At 34.4% G+C, this 23,215-nt stretch overlaps 1 protein-coding gene across 1 annotated transcript in view; it reads left to right on the forward strand.

The window, feature by feature from the left end:
- Positions 1 to 23,215, forward strand: part of IL1RAPL2 (interleukin 1 receptor accessory protein like 2) — a gene marked incomplete at both ends in the record, with an annotated part of 1,190,107 nt that overhangs the window by 1,128,064 nt on the left and 38,828 nt on the right. Inside the window, one exon of the mRNA XM_080910286.1 lies at positions 2,820 to 2,949. Within this exon, the coding sequence (XP_080766412.1) occupies positions 2,820 to 2,949 (130 nt within the window). The remainder of the gene's footprint in view (positions 1 to 2,819; positions 2,950 to 23,215) is intronic.

A 23,215-nucleotide genomic window follows, 5' to 3' on the forward strand; every position in this document is an offset into this window, starting at 1 on the left:
TCTGAAAATTTATAAACTACAGACGGTACATTTATTCTTATCATTATGTGTAAATTGTATTTTCCATCTTTTATTATCAATAAAGTTTATAATAAATGTATTGTTACATGCATATTTATTTCTAACATAACAATTGTTAAATATGTGTAAGCAAATTACTGATGTGTATCTTTGTTATTCTGAACAGTTTGTAATAATAAGATGTTAACAGTTGCAAGAATAATAAAGATGGTTATGATTTCTGGGGGCGGGTTGAAGTAGGGTGGGGGAAGGGGATAACATTTGAAATGTAAATTTCTAATAAAAAACAAAAACAATAGATTTTCAAAGTCTCAAGGAAATCTTTCAAATGTTGGTTTTTAGAGAGTCCATTGACAAACAAAATTGAAGCAATGCTAAGACAAAGGAGAACTGAGCCAATCATGTACCCACTTTCCAAAAACAAAACAACAATAAAACAATACAAAAACCCTCTTAACTTATTACTTAGCACTGACAAAGTTTTTTAATATGATAGACTTCTTAATGATCAGATTCAAATTTAAGTTTGCTATTTCTACTAATTAGACGCAGTTACAGAATGACTTTCAAACTCTCTGGAGAAAAATCAAGACAATCACTAACAGATGTTACTCCTAGCTATGATTTGGCACATAGGGCGGATGTCACAGATACCTAGAGAAATTCCATTTAAAATAATTTCCCATCAATCCAGAGAGCCTTCTCATGCCTCTTAGAAGAGGAGTATCTCCTCTCTAACACATACTAAACATAACTATTTGATAAAAGGTCCCTAGGGAACTCTCCTTTGGATGTGGCAGATGATGGCTGAACAGTTTTACTGTTTTAGGCCATCAACATAGGATTAAGGATATTTACCAAGCACTGTACAAAATAAACTTATGAAATGTCTATCTCTTGTGTTTATTTAACAAGGATCTTTCTGATGGGAAGAGAAAAATTATGAGATAAATCGCCAGTACTCTGGATGAAGTGTCAAGGGAAAGGGCAGACACTGTAATTTTTGCTGGACCACTTCAAGAAGCCCCCTTTTTACACACTGCAGTAATTTTCATTAAAGTCTTTCCAGTAATGGGTACCTACACATTTAAAACAAATACATTTTAATATACGTGTTTTCAGTATAGCCCAAAAGAAAACTAACCAATATTTATATCGAGAATTTTGTTTTCTAGAAGTTTCAATGTTTATAATTTCTTAGAATAGAGCTTATCACAACCTGTTTTTTCTGAGATCTGGTTTATTGTTCCTTAAATACTTTCAATGTCATGAGAAAGAAAGCTAAAACTGTATAGGACAATGAAACCCTGTTCAGATTTAGAAGATTTAGAATCTTTTCAGGTAAATCATATCTATTCTGAAGACAAGAAAAATTTACAAAAAATGTTAAAAATATATTGTCCTACAGATGCTCATAAATAAAAGAACACATGATTGACATGGTCAGAATGAAAATATTTCCTACTCAAGACCATTCAGACTCTTCCTGAAATTTAATATCTTTATGGATGACAAGACTCAGAAAACAAGCAAGCAAACAAACAAACAAAAACTACTGAGTTCGATTCTGATGATATATCTGAGTTCATGAAGTACTTTCATATGCATTTGTCTTCTTTGAGATCCTCACAAATGGGAAAGCGTATTCTAGAGATCAAAGGCCTATCACCAGGAACCTACTTATTCCAATAGGCTTCAACACCCACCTTTCACCAAACTCCAAAGTTGGAATCAATAATACTTATCCCTACAAGGTTCAACTGATTGTTTCAGAGCCCTTATAATCTAGTTTTCTTTAGAAATGTAACTGGGAACATAGACAGATGTCTGCTTAGCTAATCCCTGAGATATTTCTTATTATATTGCTTACTGCACAAGCAAGAGGACCTGAGTTCACATCCCATCCTTCTGTATAAAAACCTGGGACTGGCAGCATGTCCCAATTTTAATGCTGGTATTGACAGTGACAAGCAGGTTATGGTGAATCACTTGCCATCTAAAAGCCCACATTTCAGAGGAGACTGTCTCAAAAACTTAGAAAGGGATCGAAGAAGCCACTTGACTTTGACCTCTGACCTTCATATATGAGCATAAAAAAATGCACATCCAGACACAAATACATACATTTCCATATACCAGAGTTGGGGAGAGAAGAGAAAAGGCAGAGATATATAGTCATCCTCTTGCTTTATAATTCTACCTGAATACTTTCAGGGTACACAATTTCAATTCTGCCTGTAACTTCTGAAAAAAATCTCATGAATTTCACCTGAAATAATTATGACCAACTATTGAATTATTTTCTTGGTTCTCTCAGGTCAACACCAAAATTTAATAACCATTCTTTATCATTTTTAAGTGGATTATAATAGGAAGAAACACTAAAGTCAATACAATCTCAATACCTAATAGTCTAAAGTTGATGTATTTTCACACTTATCAAGAATTAACTTATGCTCATAAATAATTTTTGTTTCAAAGGCAAGCCCAGGTAAGGAATACTCTCAAAAAGGAAATAACAATTAGGTATCATTTTCATTTTTCACTTCGGTTCTTGGGAGAAGTACAGCATCATTGAAATGCTATAGAGTGATAATTTATTTACTTTTTAAGTTTTTGTATTAGCTTGAAATTTATATAATTTCCCAAAAGCCTTCATAATAACTTTTATCTCACATGCAAGTATTTTTGGAAAGTAGGCCAAGTCTGAGTTTTTCCTTATATGTTAACTGGCCACCCTCGTCTCTCAATAACAAAGGGAAGAGATTTTTCTCATTTAATTTTTTTCTTTTTCTCAGGTAAACCTCTGAACATCCCTTGCAAAGCTTTCTTTGGATTCAGTGGGGAGTCTGGACCAATGATCTACTGGATGAAAGGCGAGAAATTTATTGAAGAACTGGCAGGTCACATTAGAGAAGGTGAAATAAGGTACAGGTGCCCACTTGTTGATCTTTCTTTGCTGTCTTTGCAATTGATCAGTAAACCATGTCCATTGCAACTGCAAACCATTCCATTCTCTAAGACCTGGTATGTTAGAGAGACCAAGAGTGATATCTTCTCTTAAAAGGTACATTTTTAAATAAGATGCTTATTTGCAAATGTCTAGTAGTCTTTTCTGAGCTTCTTGGAGGATGCCAACAAAATATAATAGTTCCCTCAAAGCTGTTGGATAAGATTTCAAAATGTTTCCAAGCTTAGGTCACTGTACACCAGTAATTAGGGCTTTAAACTTTGCAGTGATATCTTTGTTTGCTGGGCAATTCTCTATTCACTCCTTGGTGATCAAACAACCTTCGTATGTCAGTACTGTAGAGCTGCAGTAGTAGTAGCAATCTGATACTTTGCCAAAATGACTGTTGGTTCTTGTTAATGGTTATTTATTTTCTGAAAGAGACAGATGCTTCTGTGTTGTAACTTCCTCAATGTCTTCCACTTCCCTCTTATCGTTACACCATCTGGGTGTGTAGCTATCATTAAATTCATTGGCTTTGTGTTTTTAATAATCATTATCTTTTATTTTTTGAGATTATATTATAATTATATAATTTCCCCATCCCTTTCATACATCCAAACTCACCCAAAACTTCTTCTTCCTCTCTTTCAAATCCATGGACTCTATTTTTCAATAATTGTTGAATATGTATATATATGTATATATATGCATATATGTATGTATATATATATATATATATGCATGTGTGTATGTATATGAACATATATAGTCCTAAAATATATATTTCTAAATACATAAATATAACCTGCTCATTTGAGATAATGTTACTTGCTTGTATGTTTTCAGGGCTGACCATTTTCTATCGGATAACTAACTCCTGTGTTCTTCCCTAGGGAAGACTGTTTCTCCCATTCTCAGCATGCTTTGTTGTCTGTAGTTCTTTGTGTAGGACTGGGCCCTCCTGAGATTCCCCCTCCAAGTACTTTATCATGTCTATTGTTGTTGTCCTTGACCCAAATCTCCTGTTTGAGCAGTCATGTTGGTGAAACTTTATGGGTGTAGCTTCTGACATCCTTAGAAGAAACAATCTTACAGCAAACTCTGTTTCCTGTCTCTTAATAATCTTTCCTTCTTATCCTCTACACTGTTCCTCAAACATTAGATGTGTAAGTTGTTTGTAGACTTATTCATTGGGAGTGGGCTCCAAAACTCTACACTTTGGTTGGTTGTGGTATTCTGTAATGATATTTTATTTGTCTGTTGCAAAGAGAAGTTTCTTTGATCCATGGTGAGGACTGTACTTAACTTTGGGTATAAAGACAAATAAATGTTCATAATAGAGTGAGGAGTTGGGCTGGTGTCTTAGTTAACATTTAATTGCTGTGCAGAAGCATCATAACTAAGACAACTCTTATAAAGGGCAACATTTAACTGGGACTGGGTACAGGTTAGAGGTCCAGACCATTATCATCATGGCAGGGAGCAAGGCAATGGGTAGGCAGACATGATATGGGAGGTGTTGAGAGTTCTCCATCTTCATCTGAATGCAACCAGGAAGAAAACTGTCTTTTGCAGGTAGCCAGGAGGGTCTCTCTTCTGTACAGGATGGAGATGGAGCATTAGATCCCTCCAAGGCTTGACTACATAATGACACACTTCCACCAACAAGACCACCCTTATTCCAATAAGGCCACACATAATAGGGCCACTTCCCATTGACCAAGCATATTCAAGCCACTACAGCTGGAGTTATCTTCTCATTTGTGTAATGAAAATTCAGGTATTTTTTCCATCTGGTATATAGTGGATATTGATAGGTGTAGGCACATTTTTCCTTCATTCTCACTAAGAATCATGCAGTAGGAATCAGTAAAATTTTTCAGAGAACTTGTGTTAATATGTACTTTCATGTATTTGTTTTCTGACATGGAGTCTCATTATATTGTCCAGATTGGTCTTAGAATTCCTGGACTCAAGGTATCCTTCCACTTCAGATCCACTGAGTAGATAAAACTATAGCAAAAACATTAATACACATTAGATAAAATAAATAAATAAATAAATAAATACTTTAGAATCAAATCGTGGTTGACCATATAAAATATTACAAAATGATGAAATATAGATCTCCAGCGGGCTAATCATCTTGCATGTGAATTTTAGCTCAATAAAGCCATTTGAAGAGTATTTCTAGGTATGGTATCCCACAGCTAAGGCTAGCAATGAATTTCTGATCCTCCCTGGTGTCGATATTTTCAGTCATGGACTACCACAACAGGCTTTTTGAAAAAGTTATTTTCACTATGTATCATTTAGGTTTTATTTGTATCAGTGTGTTTCCATCCTACTTATTCTTCCCCTAGCTCCTCTCAGAGCCCCGCCCTTTCCCTACCCACCAAAGTCTGTGTCCTCTAAAATGTTTTTCATTCTTATTGTATTGGTAACCTGGTATAGCATAGGTCTACAGAAAACAGTGACTCATGCATTTAAAGTCCTTGAACTTGAAGTTTTCTGTTAGTACAATTATATTAGGAAAGTTTAATGACTTATTTGCAGCATATATAATTGAACTTATTTTAAGTCACTTTATAATAGTCAAGCTTAAAATTATCATCACTATATCTACTTTAAAATGTACCACTCTTCACTTCTTTTCTGAGAAAGAAACTCTCCCTCTAAAGGAAATATGTTAAATATATTTGTACCTACTTACTTCTTAATTGCATTTCTATTACCCCAAAGCTCTGAGCTTGGTTTCTTTAGCAAGAATAGTAATTATATGAACCCAAGGTAATTACCTCCCGTTTCTAGCTTATGACTGAGTGGATTTTTAAAAGTAAACAGTTTTATTGGCCTATAATTGACAGGCAATAAACAACATACAATTTAAGGTTTACAAACCATACAAGCTGGTTGGTGTATGCGTATGCTTGCAAAACACAAGCCATAAAGAAGTTATCACCCCTTGTTTCCTCGTCCCCTTTGAAATCCTTTCCACAACACTAATCTTCTTGTCACAATAAATCACTCCATATTTTGTAGTTTTATATAAACAGGATAATATAGTAGATACACTGTGTGTTTGGATTATTTCATTTGACAAGTCAATTAGGCATGGCTTATGTACATAAATAGCTTATTCTCTTAGTATCAGTGAATACTCCTCTCTGGAGATATCGTATAAAAGAATGGCTGTCCACTTATCTGTTGTTTGCATTTGAGTTGGGTCTAATGTGTAATGAGTAAAGATGATATGAATATTAATATATATATATATATATATATATATATATATATATATATATATATATCTCCTAATGCAGCTAACTTCCTTTTTGCTTAGATAAATGTCTAGATATGGAGTAGGTAAATCATATATGAAGTGTACATTTACATTTTCAATTAATTTTCAAATATATTAAACTATATTTTAGTGCAATTAATGGCAAATTTATTTTAATTGTTCATCTTTATATGTAACACTCATTTCGTATTTTTTCAGTATGGCATCTTTTTACAGGTAATTTAATTGAACACACTCGTTGAATCAAAGGGCAAAGACATGAATGCTAAAAATATCTTAATTTATAGTGTAGTTTAGCTCTGATGCAAATATCAGGATCTAGGCTTACTCTTACAGACCACTCTGATTCTGCATACCAAGCTGAGAACGTTTTCTTAAGCACACACATATACTAAGGACACAGATATGTGTATACATACAAATATATATATATATATATATATATATATATATATATATATATATATATACATATATATATATATTGTGTTTCAAAACAGATTTAAACATGACATAAATAAACCATAAAATATACAAAAGTATAAAAGTGTATATAGTATATAATTATTAGTATTGATTAAAACACCCATGTATTTATACATTTTAAACTATGTATTGCCTTGAATTTAATACCACCTTTACTTTGGGTTTTCTAGTTTTGATTCATAATAAAAAGTAATATTCAACAGAGAAATGAAAGTTTTTGGAAAAGAATAAATGAACTTACAGCTGCTAATAGTACAGAAAGCTGGAGATGAATGACAAACACATTCTAATGTCTGAACCACAATCTGTCTACAGTATTACTGTGGTCTCGCTATCCCTTAAAACACTTGTGTGAGAAGCTTCAGTGCTTCTGTGAGAATTGATTTGATGTTGTCGTTCTAGTCAAAACTAGGTTATAGCTGGCTGGTGGTAGCACACAACTTTAATCCCAGCACTCCAGAGGCAGAGGCAGGCAGGTCTCTGACAGGTTCAGGCCAGCCTGGTCTAAAAGAAAGTCGGGACAGCCAGGACTACTCAGAGAAATACTGCCTTTAAAAAGCAACAAACAAACAAATAAAAACAACAACAAATCCTAGTTATAGTTGGACTGGCCCACTAACCCCATCTGTGCAGTTACTATAGAAATATTGCAATTATAAGTCATTTTCTGTCTTCTGGGATGTAAATCTATTATCCAGAATTATTTTCCTCTATGACAAGGGAGCCACCTTCTTGCTTTTAACAAGGTCACTCTATGCAGTTCTGGCTGTTCTTGATTTCTGTGTGATTGGCTGTACTGAACTCACAGAGGTCCTTCTGCTTCTGCCTCCTGTGTGATTGAAATAGTAGTGGGAACCTCCACTCTTCTATTGCCGTCTCTTTTTAGGGAAAGGGATATAATGCCAACATTTTTCCCTCCCCTTTCCTCCCTCTAAGCCTTCTCATGTGCCCATGCTTCAAATCCATGTCCTTTATCTCATTAATTGTTATTGAATGTGTATATGTGTTTGCACGTATCTTCTAAAATATAACATGCTTGTGATGCTTATGGTATCACTTTTATGTATATTGTCAAGGTTGACCACTTGGCATCAGACAACTAATTTGTGTTTCCCTCAGGACGACCACCTATCCTGCTCCCAGCTTTACTCTGTTAGCCTAAAGTGTTTTGTGCAGGCCTGAGGCTTTCTGGGCTTTTTCCATCCAGTTTTGCCTGTCCATTTGCTGTTGGCCTTAGGATCCTTTTAATATTGAAATATTTATTAGTAAAATACAGTCTTAGCATTCTTATTTCCTCAAATGTCTATCACATCTAAGTGCTGGAAAACTTTGGACTCTTCTAGAAAATAAGATTTATTTGTTTGGCAAACAAGCTTAATATTTCTCAAAACTTTTAGACAGAAAATTTGTAAATATATTACAGACAATTTCTATTTATTTTAATCAAATTTCTCCCATTTTATCCATGTCTTCTGTTTCTATATTTATTAGAACATGAATTAAAATAAATGCATACTGCTTAATGAAGATCTATTTTTCAATTCAGATTCCCTTAGCTTTTGTTGACCCTGTTGTCTCTAGGATTAATTTTTAAGGCAGATACCTAGTTATATTAACATGTAGTTAAACCATTTTAAAATTAAAAACTGCTGTTTTTTAGAGCTGGTAGAAGACAAAACATGCAAACATAAAGTGAAACCAGAGGCAGAGCCACTATATTAGGTGCTAAATGAGTCAGCCATTGGGGTCTTGCAAAATGCTATTGTTTATTTGATTTTCTTGTATTTTCTTCCTTTACTTTCTCACAATCCCCCATTAACATTTTTTAAGGGAGGAATACATAACTTACTTGCACTGGTGGAAATTTGCAGAGTGTTTGTTTTGAAAATTTTACAAAACCCACTAGCTAAATAGAGACACCTTTAGAGAAATAAAAACGAAGAGGCAGGAATTTCTGGCCAAGATAAACACATAGTCAGCCATTTTGAAACATTAATTGTGTGATCTGTGATTTATTTGTGAGCTTGTATATGTTCCAGCATTCCTTCAGGCTATGGACATTTATGCTAACATTGGAATTAATTTCTAGGCCTTGTCTTCTAGCCTCCAGAGTCAATGTCCTTGAAAGAAACATACAAGAGGGTTTTTTGTTTGGTTGGATTTTGTTTTTGTTTTTTGTTTTTGTTTTTAACAGAACAAAACAGTTTGGGACTAACAGCACAGTTTAATAAAAATATGATAATGGTATAATTACTAGAACCAAGAGATGATGTCAATTCTCCTATGACCCACAGATTTCTCCAATGGGCATCACTCAAAATACAAAATGCTACGATTTCAATTAGAGGATCTCTTCTACAGGCATTTCTATAAGTAAAACTGACTACTGGATACATATTTTCTTCAAGGTTGTCTTAGTTTTCTTCAGATTATCATAAACTATTTTAGAGTATGTAATTTATAAGCAACAGAAATATTTCTCATCATCATGAAAGTTAGGAAAGGCAAGATCAAGGAACCATCTGATTTCGTACCCATTGTGGCCTTGTTCTTCACAAATGACATCCTCAGTGTGTCTACGCATAACAGAAGGAACAAAGTAGCTTTCTTGAATCTCTTTGATAAAAGCACTAATTCTATTCATGTGAAAAAGTTCTTCATGACTAAATCAAATTCCAAGTGTCCAACAATTAACATTAATATATTTGTCATTCTTAATATGTGAACTTTGAAAGAAAGACACAAACATATAGATTACATAAAGGGCATTCTAATAGGCTCATGTTTTAATCAAGTTGTAGTTCTTGGGCTGTGTGTGCATGTCAACAATGCATTGTCTGGAAGTATAATGATGATTACTAGAGATTGAGAAGTGGAAAGGGAAAGGTTATTTGGTCAGCATGCGCTATTTATGTTTAATGTATGAAACTCCATTAATATTTCAATTAGTACTTACTAATGTTCATTGTAAAGTAAACAAAACGTGATGTAAGTAAGTAGTCATTGGACAATTGACAAATGAAGAACAAGCCCTTATGCCTAGACTCTCATTTCCTGTGCCTGGAGGCAGGTTTGGCCTATGAGTATGTATTGCAACTTGTAACATCTTTCCCAAAGGAGTGGAAGGCTTAAGATTTAGGGTGGCAAAGAAAACTGGAGGATGGGACTAGAAGGAAGAAAGGAAGGATGAAAGTAATGTAGTTCTATTTCCGTTAAAATATCTTAAAAGCAAATAAAATAAAATATAGTGTTTGGAGAAAATATTCTGACATTTACTGGCACAGGGTGGTCAGTGATATGATGTCCCTTGATCTTTAGAAGGTACAACCTCCTGAATACAAGTAATTTTCCAGTGGCTGGTCAAGTATTTGAGTGCAAATCTTGACAAAGGTTTCAGGATTCTTTTTGTTTGTTATCTGGGTCACTTTCATTTCGGAGGTTCCATAGCACATCCTGATTTGCACTTGTGGCCATGTTCCCTATAATTTCACTTTAAGAAAGGATAGGTGTAGCCCTTCCTTGTCTCTAGGGTAGCTATGAAAAAAAAAAAAAAAAACTGATCCACAAGAAAATCTGAATTCATAATAAAGTATCTAATCTCACTTGCCAGCCTGTCCCAAGAAATTATACCAAAACTCTTCTACTGGCTATGTGAGGTCTAATTTGTAGACGTGGTGAGATCATCATGTGTGCCCTGTAGGTTTCATTAGATTTTCTATGATATGAAATGATTCTAAGACATCTCCTACAAAATTCACTGTGTCTTTTTAGATAATTCAAATAATCATTAGGAGAAGAATCAGTTGGGGCTCATACTGTGAGAAGCTTTAAAATTTCTATGACCCTGCTACAGCTGAATGAAAACGTGTTTGACAAAGTGGAAATAAAGAGTTCACAGGAAGGACTACCCTTTGAGGGTCAGCATCTTAGAAAGTCCCCTTCAGTTGTGTGTGTATACATGAATTTTTTTAAGTTGATATATAAGACTCTAGAAAATTCAAAATATATATTAGAATTTGCTAGTGAAGTATATATTCCACATTAGTAGTAAAAAGTACCAGGTAACGTTGGCCTAATCTTATTAAACAAAAAAGGAAGAGACTTTAATAGTTCCTTCAGATTTTCAAGTGGCATCTAATTAGTTAAATATCCTGGATGACTTTCACAATGGCTTTGCTCCCATAGAGAATGATTTTCTATTATAAATCTCACTCAACAAATTGCTCTATCAATTACAAATATTTTCTCCTTTGGCAATACTATAAAACAGTTATCAAATAGTTTATAATTGTTGGCCTCCAAACACATAGTCAATCTATCTTTAGGTTTATCAGAAACACTTGTTAAAACACAAATAATTTCATTTCCACTCAGTTCCTGAAAGGTTAAAAACTGAATATAGACTTCATTTACTTTGAGTATTGATTTCTTCCCTCTTGCTTTTAGTTCCTTCTGGCTTTCCTGTCATGTCTGGAAGTTAACGTGTTCTCTGAAGATGAATGAATATGATACTCTAACAAAAGAGAAAATAAGTATAAATTAAGTATTTTATTCTTAAAGTGACTACTGAGAAGCTACCAAATGACCTATTATAAATACACAGTTCTGGACCACTGAGATGGTACTTACTGCCAAATCTGATGATGCAGGTCCATATGATGAAAAGAGAATACTGACTTTGACAACATGTCCTCTGACCTCCAAAATGCTCTGGCGCATGCATTTCCCCATATTAAAAAAAAAAAAAAAAAAAAAAAAAAAAAAAAAAAAAAAAAAAAAAACAAAGTATATGCAAGTTTTAAAAATAAACCTTTCTGACAAAATAATTTTGACGTGTATTTTTCCCATAAAAGAATTATGTGTCACTAAATGAAAGGAATGCATTCTGAAAAAATATACTGTTGTAAGAGTATATACATGCATAGATTATGCTGGCTATGTTGCAAGTAGTTGTCACCTTAGGGGGACAGGGTCATATATGTATCCATCATTTCCCTAAATGTCTTTATGTCACTGATGCCTATGTAGAGGAACTAATTAGATTCCCAGAGCAAAATGACAGACTGTTCTGGGAACTTCACACACATTTTTTTCAGTGCCTTTAAACACTCCTCATATGCTTGATCTTCCCAGAGTTAGACTTCAAAAGTAGTCTCTCTACTTCACTCACTCTCGGCCCAGCTACCAGTGGAAGGAACATGAATCAATCAGTTTCGTTTGATTTAAATAAATCTAAAATCATAATGCCACTATATGTGAACGTACATTTTATAAATTATACAAAAGCTTCATTAGGAAAATAATGCTTTTACAGGCAGCATGCTTTTAGCCCAGGGCAGCCTTAATTGTCATTAATCTGAAAACTGCCATTTCTCTTAAATATCATATTTGGAGGTGGAATGGTATTCCCTATTCACATTTCCACATTGAGTTTTATCTGTGATACGTACATAAAATATTTAAAGTCGCTTTAAGACATATTGGTTAATTTCTCTTCATTTTTTGAGTGTACTTTAGATGTCCCAGCCTCAACTCTATTTAGTCCTGTATTGCAGGTTTTGCTGGACTAGAACATATGAATATTAATAACAGCAATACTGCTAATTACCATTTTATAAAGTTCAGAATATTACAAAACTATTTTGACATCAAAAATCACATTTGGTTTCCCACAGTCATCAGCTAAGCTAAACAGCATTATCCTTATTTAGCAAAAAAAAAAAAAAAAAAAAAAAAAAAAAAAAAAAAACAAAAAACAAAAAACAAAAAACAAAACCAAAAACAAAAATCAAAAAACAAAGGTTTAGAGTAACGTAAGATTTTCCCTTCAGCTTTTTACAAGTACAGTTCAGCTAGATTGACTTCATAAAAAACGTATCACTCAAGAATGTGCTGTTGTCCAGAAGAGTTTGGAGCCCTCCACATATGGGCTGCAGAGAGAGCAAACTTTCCCGGGACTGAAAGAGTGAAAGTCAGTATGGAGTGAGAATAAGCAGTCCTGCCATTAATCAGGGTGGGAGGACAGACAGATAAAGCCAGCTGCAAAGTTAACAGAAAACACTGGTTCTCCCAGGGTCATGTAGCAGTTGTAAAATGCCATAAGGACCCGTCCTCCCTTGAGTGATTACTGCTTCCCTAGCAATGATGCCCAGATCTGCTTTGTTATCAACATTTACTACTAAGGATACCCAATAGTTTAGCCACCCTCACCCCCTGACAAAATACAAGCCTAAGTTAATTCCCCCTTCTCTGATCCTGCTCCAGAAACTATCCCAGAAATTACCAATTCTTCCCTCCAAGGTTTAAAATCTTAATGTTATACTTATTTTTTTAATCAAAGATCAGTTGACAGCTGCTGAACTGCATCTCCTCAATGTATTGAGTCAATAAATCAGGTCTTGTCAGACTATAGACTTGACGCTAGTGTTCTACTAACAAGGTTTTAATGGGGGGGAAAAGGGAACACATCACATCAAAAGAGAGATTTATTCAATTAGGTTTTTTAAGCATACATTCTATCTTTCATATCCTCAGTTCTCATCTCTGGACAATGATTGCTAATAATTCAGAATAATAACCCAGACACTCTGCATGATACTAAGACATCAAAGGAGGACTCAATTTGGTTGAAGGGAGTCTTTACTGTGAATGGAAATTGAATTTAGACATTATAGGACTATTTACTTCAATTAAGAAACCAACACAGTTTTCTATTTAAATCCCAGGTGTACAGAAAATTCAGTTACCCTTAATCCCCAGCCCTGTCCAATTCAATTAACCAATATGTCGCTAATATTTCATTGGATCTATGTTCTTTATCTAAATGCCACGTTGCCATTCCCTTCCAGAGTGCTTCTATTAGGTTTTGATCTTTAGGTGAACAGAGAGCAGACATCTACAAGACTAGAACAGTTGCCAGTCCCACTTCATTGCTTCCTTTTAAAATATAGAATCCCAAGGTTAGAATGCTTTGGACAATGATTTCAAAATAACAACAACAAAACTAAAAATCAGGCACATCTTTAGTAGAACTTACTTCAAACTCTGAACATTGATCTTTTGCCAGACTGGTGATAAATGGGATGATTTCTCATTCTGGGCAGTACCATTGAGCTGCTGTTCCTATTCAACCACAAGGGCATAGCTAATTATTTGTGCGCAGGAGTATGACATGTCCCGAGCATGTAGGTCCAAAGACAATTTTAGGAGGAAAATATCTCCTTTCATCTTGTTGATGTAGGGTCTTGCTTGTTTTTGTCATGCTGCATATTCCAGACTAGTGAGCCTGTAAGCTTCTAAATGATTTCTCCGTCTCTGCTTCCCATCTCATTGGACAGGGCAAAGATTAGAGATGTGTACCACTACATCAGGATTTTTATATGGGTTAAAGGGATGGAGCTCAAGTCATCAGTTTTAGTGTCAAGTGCTTTTACCTACTAAGCTATTCTACTGGCCCCGAGTCTTTATACTCTCTGGGCATGATATCACTAGTGGGGTAATGGAGTTCGTGATATGGGCATGCAATGAAGGAAACAGACTAGGGATGCGCTGGCAGAAATGCAGCATTTCAGGAAATGACTAAAAGCACTACTGCTACGGGAAGAAACATAAAAGTAGTTTGGAATTTACCCCAATAAAACACAGCCTTCATACAGTTTAGATGTGCTATTGTCTCCAAGACCTGTGAAAGACACCAAAATGTTACAGATATTAGGCTATCTTAGATAAAATGGCATAGTTATATGTTATATACATATATCCTACATGTTTTGCATATATTTTGAATTTAAGATAAATATAATGAATTTTATAGATGTTGTTAGTATAGATATAAGGATTCAATACAGGAATAAATTATGTACTATATAAATCACTTTAATAAACCTATCCCCTTAAATATTTATCATTTCTTAATGACAAAAAATTTCAACATCCATTCTTCTACACTTTGAAGTATATCCTTGTTGTTGTGTATAAACACCTTATTCTATAGTAACACACTGGAACGACTTAATCCTATCACAATTAAGTATGTAACTTAGTACTGCTTGGTCAACATGTCCTGAGCTTCCCCTAAATCTGACAGTCATTATTTTCCTCTCAATCTCTATGAAATCAACTACAAAATTTACTAAACAGAACCTGAAAAGATAGTTCAGTAGTTATGAGCAGCACTTGCTCTTCTTCAAGAAGACTGAGGTTCAGCTCCTAGCACCCACATGGAGGCTCACAACCATGTGTAACTCCAGTTCAAATGACTCTCACTCCCAGTTCTGGCCTCCACAAACATTGCTCACATATGACATAGATGCATAGAGGCAGGCAAATGATTCATACATATAAATTTCTACATATGAGGGAGATCACACAGAAATCATTATTTCCTTATTCCTAAATTCACTCTAACTATAATACCCAGTACAATATAAATGCTATATAAAATACTGCATTAATCATAGAGTGATCACAAGAAAAAACTTACATGTTTAATCCTGGAATTATTATTTCCAAATATTTTAAATCTTTGGCTTAATAAGTGGGTGTAGAACCCATAGATAAGGACAGGTCAGTTTTTATTTTTTTAATTTTTTTCCTTTCCCTTAATTTCAATAGTTAAATACTCTTATGGGAATTCATTGAGACATAGTGAAAAATAGTTTAAAACAGTATTGCTCATCACAATTATAGGTATATAAAATTTTAATGTTTAATGTCACTATAGCAAATAAAACTCATATAGTGTCTTACTAGAATTTATACACATTCATTCACATACATTCAGACTTTAGGTTTCAGGCCTTCCTTAATTTAGAGAAAATTAAAATAAAGTTCTCTTTTACTCCCATCCAGTAATTATCCCCATATTTGTATACTGTTAACTTTGACATATCCTTATCATATAAAGTCTGCAGTATACAACAGTATGTATTCCTGGTACTTTTCACTACATATATTTCAAAAAATATAAAGGGGGTGTGTTATCTGCCAGTATAGCACTGTGCAAAATACTGTCATTAGCCTCTGAAGCGTCTCTGCTCCACACATTTATCTCTCTTCTTCCAAATCATGAGTGCAATTTTGCACTGTGAATAAATGCCTTTTCTAAAACATTGCACAGTTGGAATCAAACATTAGATAGTTTTTCTTTTCAATCTTTTGTTTAGCTTGTTTGCACATCATGAGGCACACAGCTTTTTCAGATTGGCTTCTTTTAATTACTTTTGTGCATTCTGAGATTTTCTATGTCATTCCATAGTTTCATACCTTAAAAAACAAAAGAAATAATATTTCACTTAGTCACTGTATTTTAACCAGGTTCTCATGACGTCACTGGCACTGTGATAAGTAATAATGATAAAAATATAAGGCCAAATAATGCCATATGTAAGCATGCCTCAACTTTTTCAGGACTATTTCAGTCATTCATTTAATCATTTTACTATTTTTAGAGAACTTGTACATCTCATATAAGATTATGACTGAAATTATTCATATATTTCCTTATTTTTAAAATTATTTTCTATGGTTGAACTTAGGTTCAACACTCTTGGCTGTACTATAAAACTGAGATGTTTTGAGTATTTGTTTGGGTTGGTACTTAGGAATCTCGTATGTAGTTGAGGCTGGCCTGTAGCATCCAATCTTTTTGCCTGTCTCAACTATTATAATATAAAGCAAATTCTGATTAATCAACAATATAAAAATTGATAGTTTGTAACATTTTGGTATAACTATAAGAAGCAGGCGAAACCAGAATTACAAGAGGAGCCACAAACACCTCAATCTGTCTAAGCTAGCTCTGTAGAGTCAGCTCAATCTTTAAGACAGGTTTTTAGATAGATTGGGCTGTCTTTGAACTCTCTATGTAGCTGAAGCTGGCCTTGAACTCCTGATTTTCCTGCCTTAGCCTCCATGTGCAAAAATTATAGACATTTCCTTCCTGGCTAGGACAACCAATATTTTCTAGGACCTTAGAGTTTCAAGTCTAGTTTCATTTGCTTTACTGCCAGGGTCAGTGTTCAGTCCAATGACCAGAAAGTTCTGTGTAACTTTTATGTTTACAAACGTATACTTTAAATGCTAACATGTTCAATAATTTAATGAAGTCTTTATATCTACTCAAAAAAGAAATATGCTAATGTGCATTTTTTTATTTCTTGTAAGGTCTTTAGAATTAGGGTACGAATGATTTTGAAGAATATATTAATATATACACCTGTTTGTATTTTCTGAAAAGCCTCATAATGTTAGTGTAATTTCTTCTTTGTATATGAAACATGGTGACACCATTTGATCTTAGTGGCTTCTGCTTTGAATGGTTATTATTGATTCCATTTCTTTAGCAGATGTTGACCTATTCAAGTATCTCTGCCTGCTTATATGAGTTATGACAAAGTTTGTCTTTGAAAGAAATTTTATTTAATTATCTTGTCCTTTGTTTTTTCTGTCTTCCAACCTTTCTGATTTCTCTTGTTTTAATGGATTATTTCACATTGTTCCAGTTTATCCTTTCTTTTAATATGTCATTATATTTTGTATATTTATACATATAAATAACAATTTAATCATTCACAGAAACTTCTAGTATCTTAGAATATTTCTAATTACTGTTTTCTGGTCTAATATGATGGTAACCATTCCAAAATTATATGATGTGTCACAGATTTTAAATCAGCCTGTACCCACAGACATTTCCCTTCCTAAGTGTTTCTCATTGTCATCTTTATTTGGATGAAACAAGAAAACCAGAACTGATTGGTTCTTTGATGCCAGGTAGTTGTTATGCTTTGGTTAATCCATCTTTTTGTGAATATGAGAAACTAGTTTTCTTTGAGGATAGACTTCAAATAAAGAAGAAGGACAGAGTACTCTGAGCTAATTTTTTAAATGAGTATTCCCCTTTCTAGTTACCAGAAGCTTGAAGAATAGATGCCTGAACTTTACCTTGAAAACTAGTCCTTCCTCTGAAAGCCAAGATTAAAAAGTGTGGCTATGACTGGTTGTATGTATAAAACTTCAACTCTTAGGCTCAGAGTAGTGTGCTTAAATGCATAAACGCAATTTAGAATTTCAATTATTTTTAGCTGGCATATAAACTATAAAGATTATATTGATAGGAGTTTCAATGCATTTGTACAGTGCATTATTTGCTCCTTAAGTGTTCTTAGTAGTATTGCCTCGAGGTCCTAGGCTTCTGATCTGTGCATGCTAAAATCATTAATATTAGGGGAAAAGAGTACAATTATCTAAAATATCTAAGAAGAGTTGGTAATTTTTCATTTGTTTAACTCTCTATGTTTCTCATTTTCTCTCACTCTTGGTCTCTCGCACTGTGTGTGTGTGTGTGTGTGTGTGTGTGTGTGTGTGTATTTGTCTATTTGTGTGTGGCACAGTTTCTGAATTATTTCTAGTAACATTATTTTTGTCTTTGCAGATGAAGTATATGTATGAGTACATGCACATGTCTGTGTATATAATGTATCTTGGCCATATTCACCCCATAGTCTTCCTCTATATTCCCCCATTCCTCTCAACATATCTACCATCACTGTACCAAATTCATGTCTTTCTTTTTATAACCCACTGAATCTGATTACTGCTACCTATATGCTCAGGTACATGGAGTAATCCACTGTGTCATGGGCAACCTATCAGTGACCACTTCCATTAAAGCAAAGCAGCTCACATTCTCTCTGCAGCCATCATCTGCCATTTGCTCCTTGGCATAGGATGGGGAATTGGGATACCCCCCCATCCCAGGGTGACATTTATCTATTTTGATCTTCTGTAGGTCATGCACTGATAATCACGGCTGCTCTAATTCCATGTGTGCAACAGCCATGTCATGTCTGAAGAGAATTTTACATCTCTCTTCCCTGTCCTCTAGCCTTTACTTCTTTCTATCATAAACCTCTTCTATGATGTTCTCTGAGACTTTTGGAGCTATCATAAATGTTCTATTTATGGCTGAGCATACAAGATGGCTTATTCTCTTTATTAACCAGTGCCCTTTGCAAAAAGAAGCTTCCTTTACCAGTTTAAAGCTATAGAAATCTATTGATTTCACATATTTATAATGGAGTTCGGTAATGTAAGTTTAGATAAAACAACAGTACTTTTTTATGGTCTATGGCTTTGTTAATCATGTGTTATGATCATATGGGGGTGGGCCTTAAATATAATCAATAAATGGTTTGGTTACTCCTCTAAACATTTATAACATCACTGCATAATGGGTATATATTGCTTTTTATGTAAGTATTATAGTATACAGAGACCAATGAGAGGTAAAATCGCTGATGGCTCTTTTCTCACCGAACCATGCATAGCAATATACTGTACAACAGTAAGAAAGTGAGTCAATACAGGAACAGATACCTAGCCAGTTCAAAATTATTTCTCAATATGCTGAAAGCAGAGTGATCAGACAAGTTTTTTTGAGACACTTTTTCTTTTTTATTTTGAACAACTTTATTTTAAAAAACATAGATAAATGTACAAATTTTAAGCATTTTTGCATGAAAGTATACAAATATATCTTTGTCAGTACGTTGTTTTTTTTTTTTTAAAGGCTTGATAGTATGCAATAAGATCTTACTAGTTACAATGAGCATAAACTATCTGTAAAAGACAATGCAACTGGGAATTAGTCAAAGTTTTCTTGGTGTGTAAGGATTAAGTATAATGGTTTATTCCTTTCTTTTTTGTTTTTTCTTGAACTTCATATAGTCTCTGAATTCTTTCTGGGGTGTTCAGAGATTTCTAGGGTTAGTATTCAGTGACTGCATATTATGTCTGTTCTTTTGTGACTAGGTTATCTCACTCAGGATGATATTCTCTAGATGCATCCATTTTCTTAAAAATATCATAAAATCATTGTTTCTGATAGCTGAGAAGTACTCCATAGGGTAAATGTACCACAATTTTTGTATCCATTCATCTACTGAAGGATATCTGGGTTCTTTCCAGGTTCTGGCTATTATAAATAGAGCTGCTATGACCATTGTGGTGCATGTGTCTTTGTTGCATGTTGGAGCTTCTCTGGGGTATATGCCCAGAAGTGCAATAACTGGGTATATAGGTAGTATTATGTCTAATTTTCTGAGGAATTGCCAGACTGATTTCCAGAGTGCTTGTACCAGTTTACAATCCCACCAACAGAGGAGAAGTGTTCCTCTTTCTCCACATCCTCGCCAGCATATGTTGACATCTGAAATTTTGATCTTGGCCAATCTGACTGATGTGAGGTGGAATCTCAGTGTTGTTTTGATTTGCATTTCCCTGATAGCTAATGATGTTGAACACTTACTTAGATGCTTCTCAGCCATTTCATATTCCTCAATTGAGAACTTTTTTTTTTTAACTCTGTACACCAATTATTAATATGGTTGTTTGGTTCTCTGGTGTGTAGCTTCTTGAGTTCTTTGTATACCTTGGATATTAGGCCTCTATCTGATGTGGGGTTGGTAAAGAACGTTTCCTACTCTGTTGGTTGATGTGTTGTTTCCTTGACAGTGTCCTTCGCCTTACAGAAACTTTACAATCTCATTAAGTCCCATTTGTAATTTTGACCTTAGAGCATGAGCCATTGGTGTTTTGTTCAGGAAATTTTCTCCTGTGCCTATATGTTCTAATGTTTTTCCTACTTTCTCATCTAATAGTTTCAGTGTACCTGGTTTAATGTGGAGATCTGTGATCCACTTGCACTTGAGCTTTGTACAAGGATATAAGAAAGAGTCTATTTTCATTCTTCTGCGTGCTGAGTGCCAGTTGGACCAACACCATTTGTTAAATAGGCTGTCCTTTATCCATTGAATGTTTACAGCTCCTTTGTGAAAAATCAGGTGAGCATATATGTGAGGGCTCATTTCTGGATCTTCTACTCTATTCCATTGATCCTCGTGTCTATATGTGTACCAGTGCCATGCAGTTTTTAACACAATTGCCTTATAATATAGCTTGAGGTCAAGGATAGTGATTCTCACAGATGTTTTCTAGTTGTTGAGGATAGATTTCACAATACTAGGCCTTTTGTTATTCCAGATGAAATTGCACATTGCTCTTTCCAACTCTATGAAGAACTGGGTTGGAATTTTGACGGGGATTGCATTGAATCTGTAGATTGCTTATGGTAGGATGGCCATTTTTAAAATGTTGATCCTTCCAATCAATGAGCATGGGAGATCTTTCCATTTTTTGAGATCTTCCTCAATTTCTTTCTTTAGAGGATTGAAGTTTTTGTCATACAGTTACTTCACTTGCTTAGTTAGAGTCACACCAAGGTATTTCATATTTTTGTGAGTATTGTGAAGGGTATCTTTTCCCTCATTTCTTTCTCCACATATTTGTCCTTTGAGTATAGGAAGGCTACTGATTTTTTTTGAGTTAATTTTATATCCAGCCTCTTTGCTGAACTTGTTTAACAACTGTAGGAGTTCTTTGGTGGAATTTGTGGGGTCCCTTAAGTACACTATCATGTCATCTGCAAATTGTGATTTTTTTTTACTTCTTCCTTTCCAATTTGTATCCCTTTGATTTCTTTCGCCGTCTGACTGATCCGGCCAGGATTTCCAGTGCTATGTTGTATAGGTAGGGGGAGAGTGGGCACCTTGTCAAGTCCCTGATTTTAGTGGGATTGCTTCAATTTTCCCACCATTAAGTTTGATGTTCGCTATTGGTTTGCTGTATATTGTTTTTATTATGTTTAGGTATGGGCCTTGGATTCCAGTTCTTTCTAAGACTTTTAACATGAAGTTTTGTTGACTTTTGTCAAATGTTTTCTAAACATCTAATGAGATGACCATGTGGTTTTTTTCTTTGAGTTGGTTTATATTGTGGATTACGTTGATGGATTTCTGTATATTAAACCATCCCTGCATCCCAGGGATGAAGTCTACTTGATCATTGTGAATGATCATTTGGATGTGTTCTTGGATTCGGTGTGCAAAGATTTTGTTGAGTATTTTTGCATCAATGTTCATAAGTGAGATTTGTCTGAAGTTCTCTTTCCTTGTAGGGTCTATGTGTGGTTTAGGAACAAGCATTATTGTAGCCTCAAGAAAAGAGTTAGGTAGTGCTCCATCTGATTCTCTTTTGTGAAATAATTTGGAGAGTATTGGTAATAGGTCATCAATAAATGTCTGATAAAATTCTGCACTGAACACATCTGGACCTGGGCTTTTGTTGGTTGGGAGGCTTTTGATGAATGCTTCTATTTTTTTAGGTGTTATGGGCTTATTTAGATGGTTTACCTGGTCCTGGTTCAACTTTAGTATCTGGTTACTGTCTAGGAATTGATCCATTTCTTTGAGATTTTCCAGCTTTGTTGAGTATAGACTTTTATAGTAGGATCTGATGATTTCTTGAATTTCCACAGTTTCAGTTATTATGTCTCCACTTACATTCCTGATTTTGTTAATTTGGATACTCTCTCTTTTCCCTCTAGTTAGTTTGGCTAAGGTTTAATCAATCTTATTAATTTTCTCAAAGAAAAAGCTCTTGGTTTTGTTGATTCTTTGAATGCTTCTTTTTTATCTATTTGGTATATTTCTGCCCTAAATTTGATTATTTCTTGCCATCTAATCCTCTTGGGTGTATCTGCTTCCTTTTGTTATAGAGCTTTCAACTCTGCTGTCAAGTTGCTAGTGTATATGCTCTCTTGAGTTTCTGTTTGCAAGCACTCAGAGCTATGAGTTTTCCTCTCAGTACTGCTTTCATTGCGTCCCATAGGTTAGGGTATGTTGTGTTTTTGTTTTCATTGAATTCTAGAAAATCCTTAAGTTCTCTCTTTTCTTCTTTTTTGACCCTGCTATCTTTTAATAGAACATTGTTTAGTTTTTGTGTGCACATGGGCTTTTTGTTGTCTTTGTTGTAATTAAAGACTAGCCTTAGACCATGTGATCTGAAAGGATGCATGGGAGTATTTCAATCTTCTTATATCTATTAAGGCTCGTTTTGTGACCAATTATGTGTTCAATTTTGAGAAGGTGCCATGAGGGGCTGAGAAGTAGGTATATTTTTTGTTTTAGGATGATATTTTCTATAGATATCTATTAATTCCAGTTGATTCATAACTGTTTCCTGCTATTTTTGCTTTTAGAGTTAGAATTGTGCCTGTGTGTCTTTCTTCTTTTGGTTTTCTTGCTTAGGAGTTTTCTTGTTTTTACTATGATGTAGTGTCCCTCATTGTATTGGGTTTTTCAACTACAATTCATTGTAGTGCTGTGTTTGTGGTCAGATATTGTGTTAATTTAGTTTTGTCTTGGAATATCTTGGTCTCTTCATCTCTGGTGATTGAGAGTTTTGCTGGGTATAGCAGGTCAGGCTGACACTTGTGTTCACTTAGGGTCTTCATGATGTCTGTCCAGGATCTTCTAGCTTTCATGGTCTCTATTGTGAAATTGTGTGTGATTCTGATTTTTCTGCCTTTATATGTTACATGACCCTTTTCC

This window comes from Micromys minutus (assembly GCF_963924665.1).
Source record: "Micromys minutus genome assembly, chromosome: X".
Lineage (NCBI taxonomy): Eukaryota > Metazoa > Chordata > Mammalia > Rodentia > Muridae > Micromys > Micromys minutus.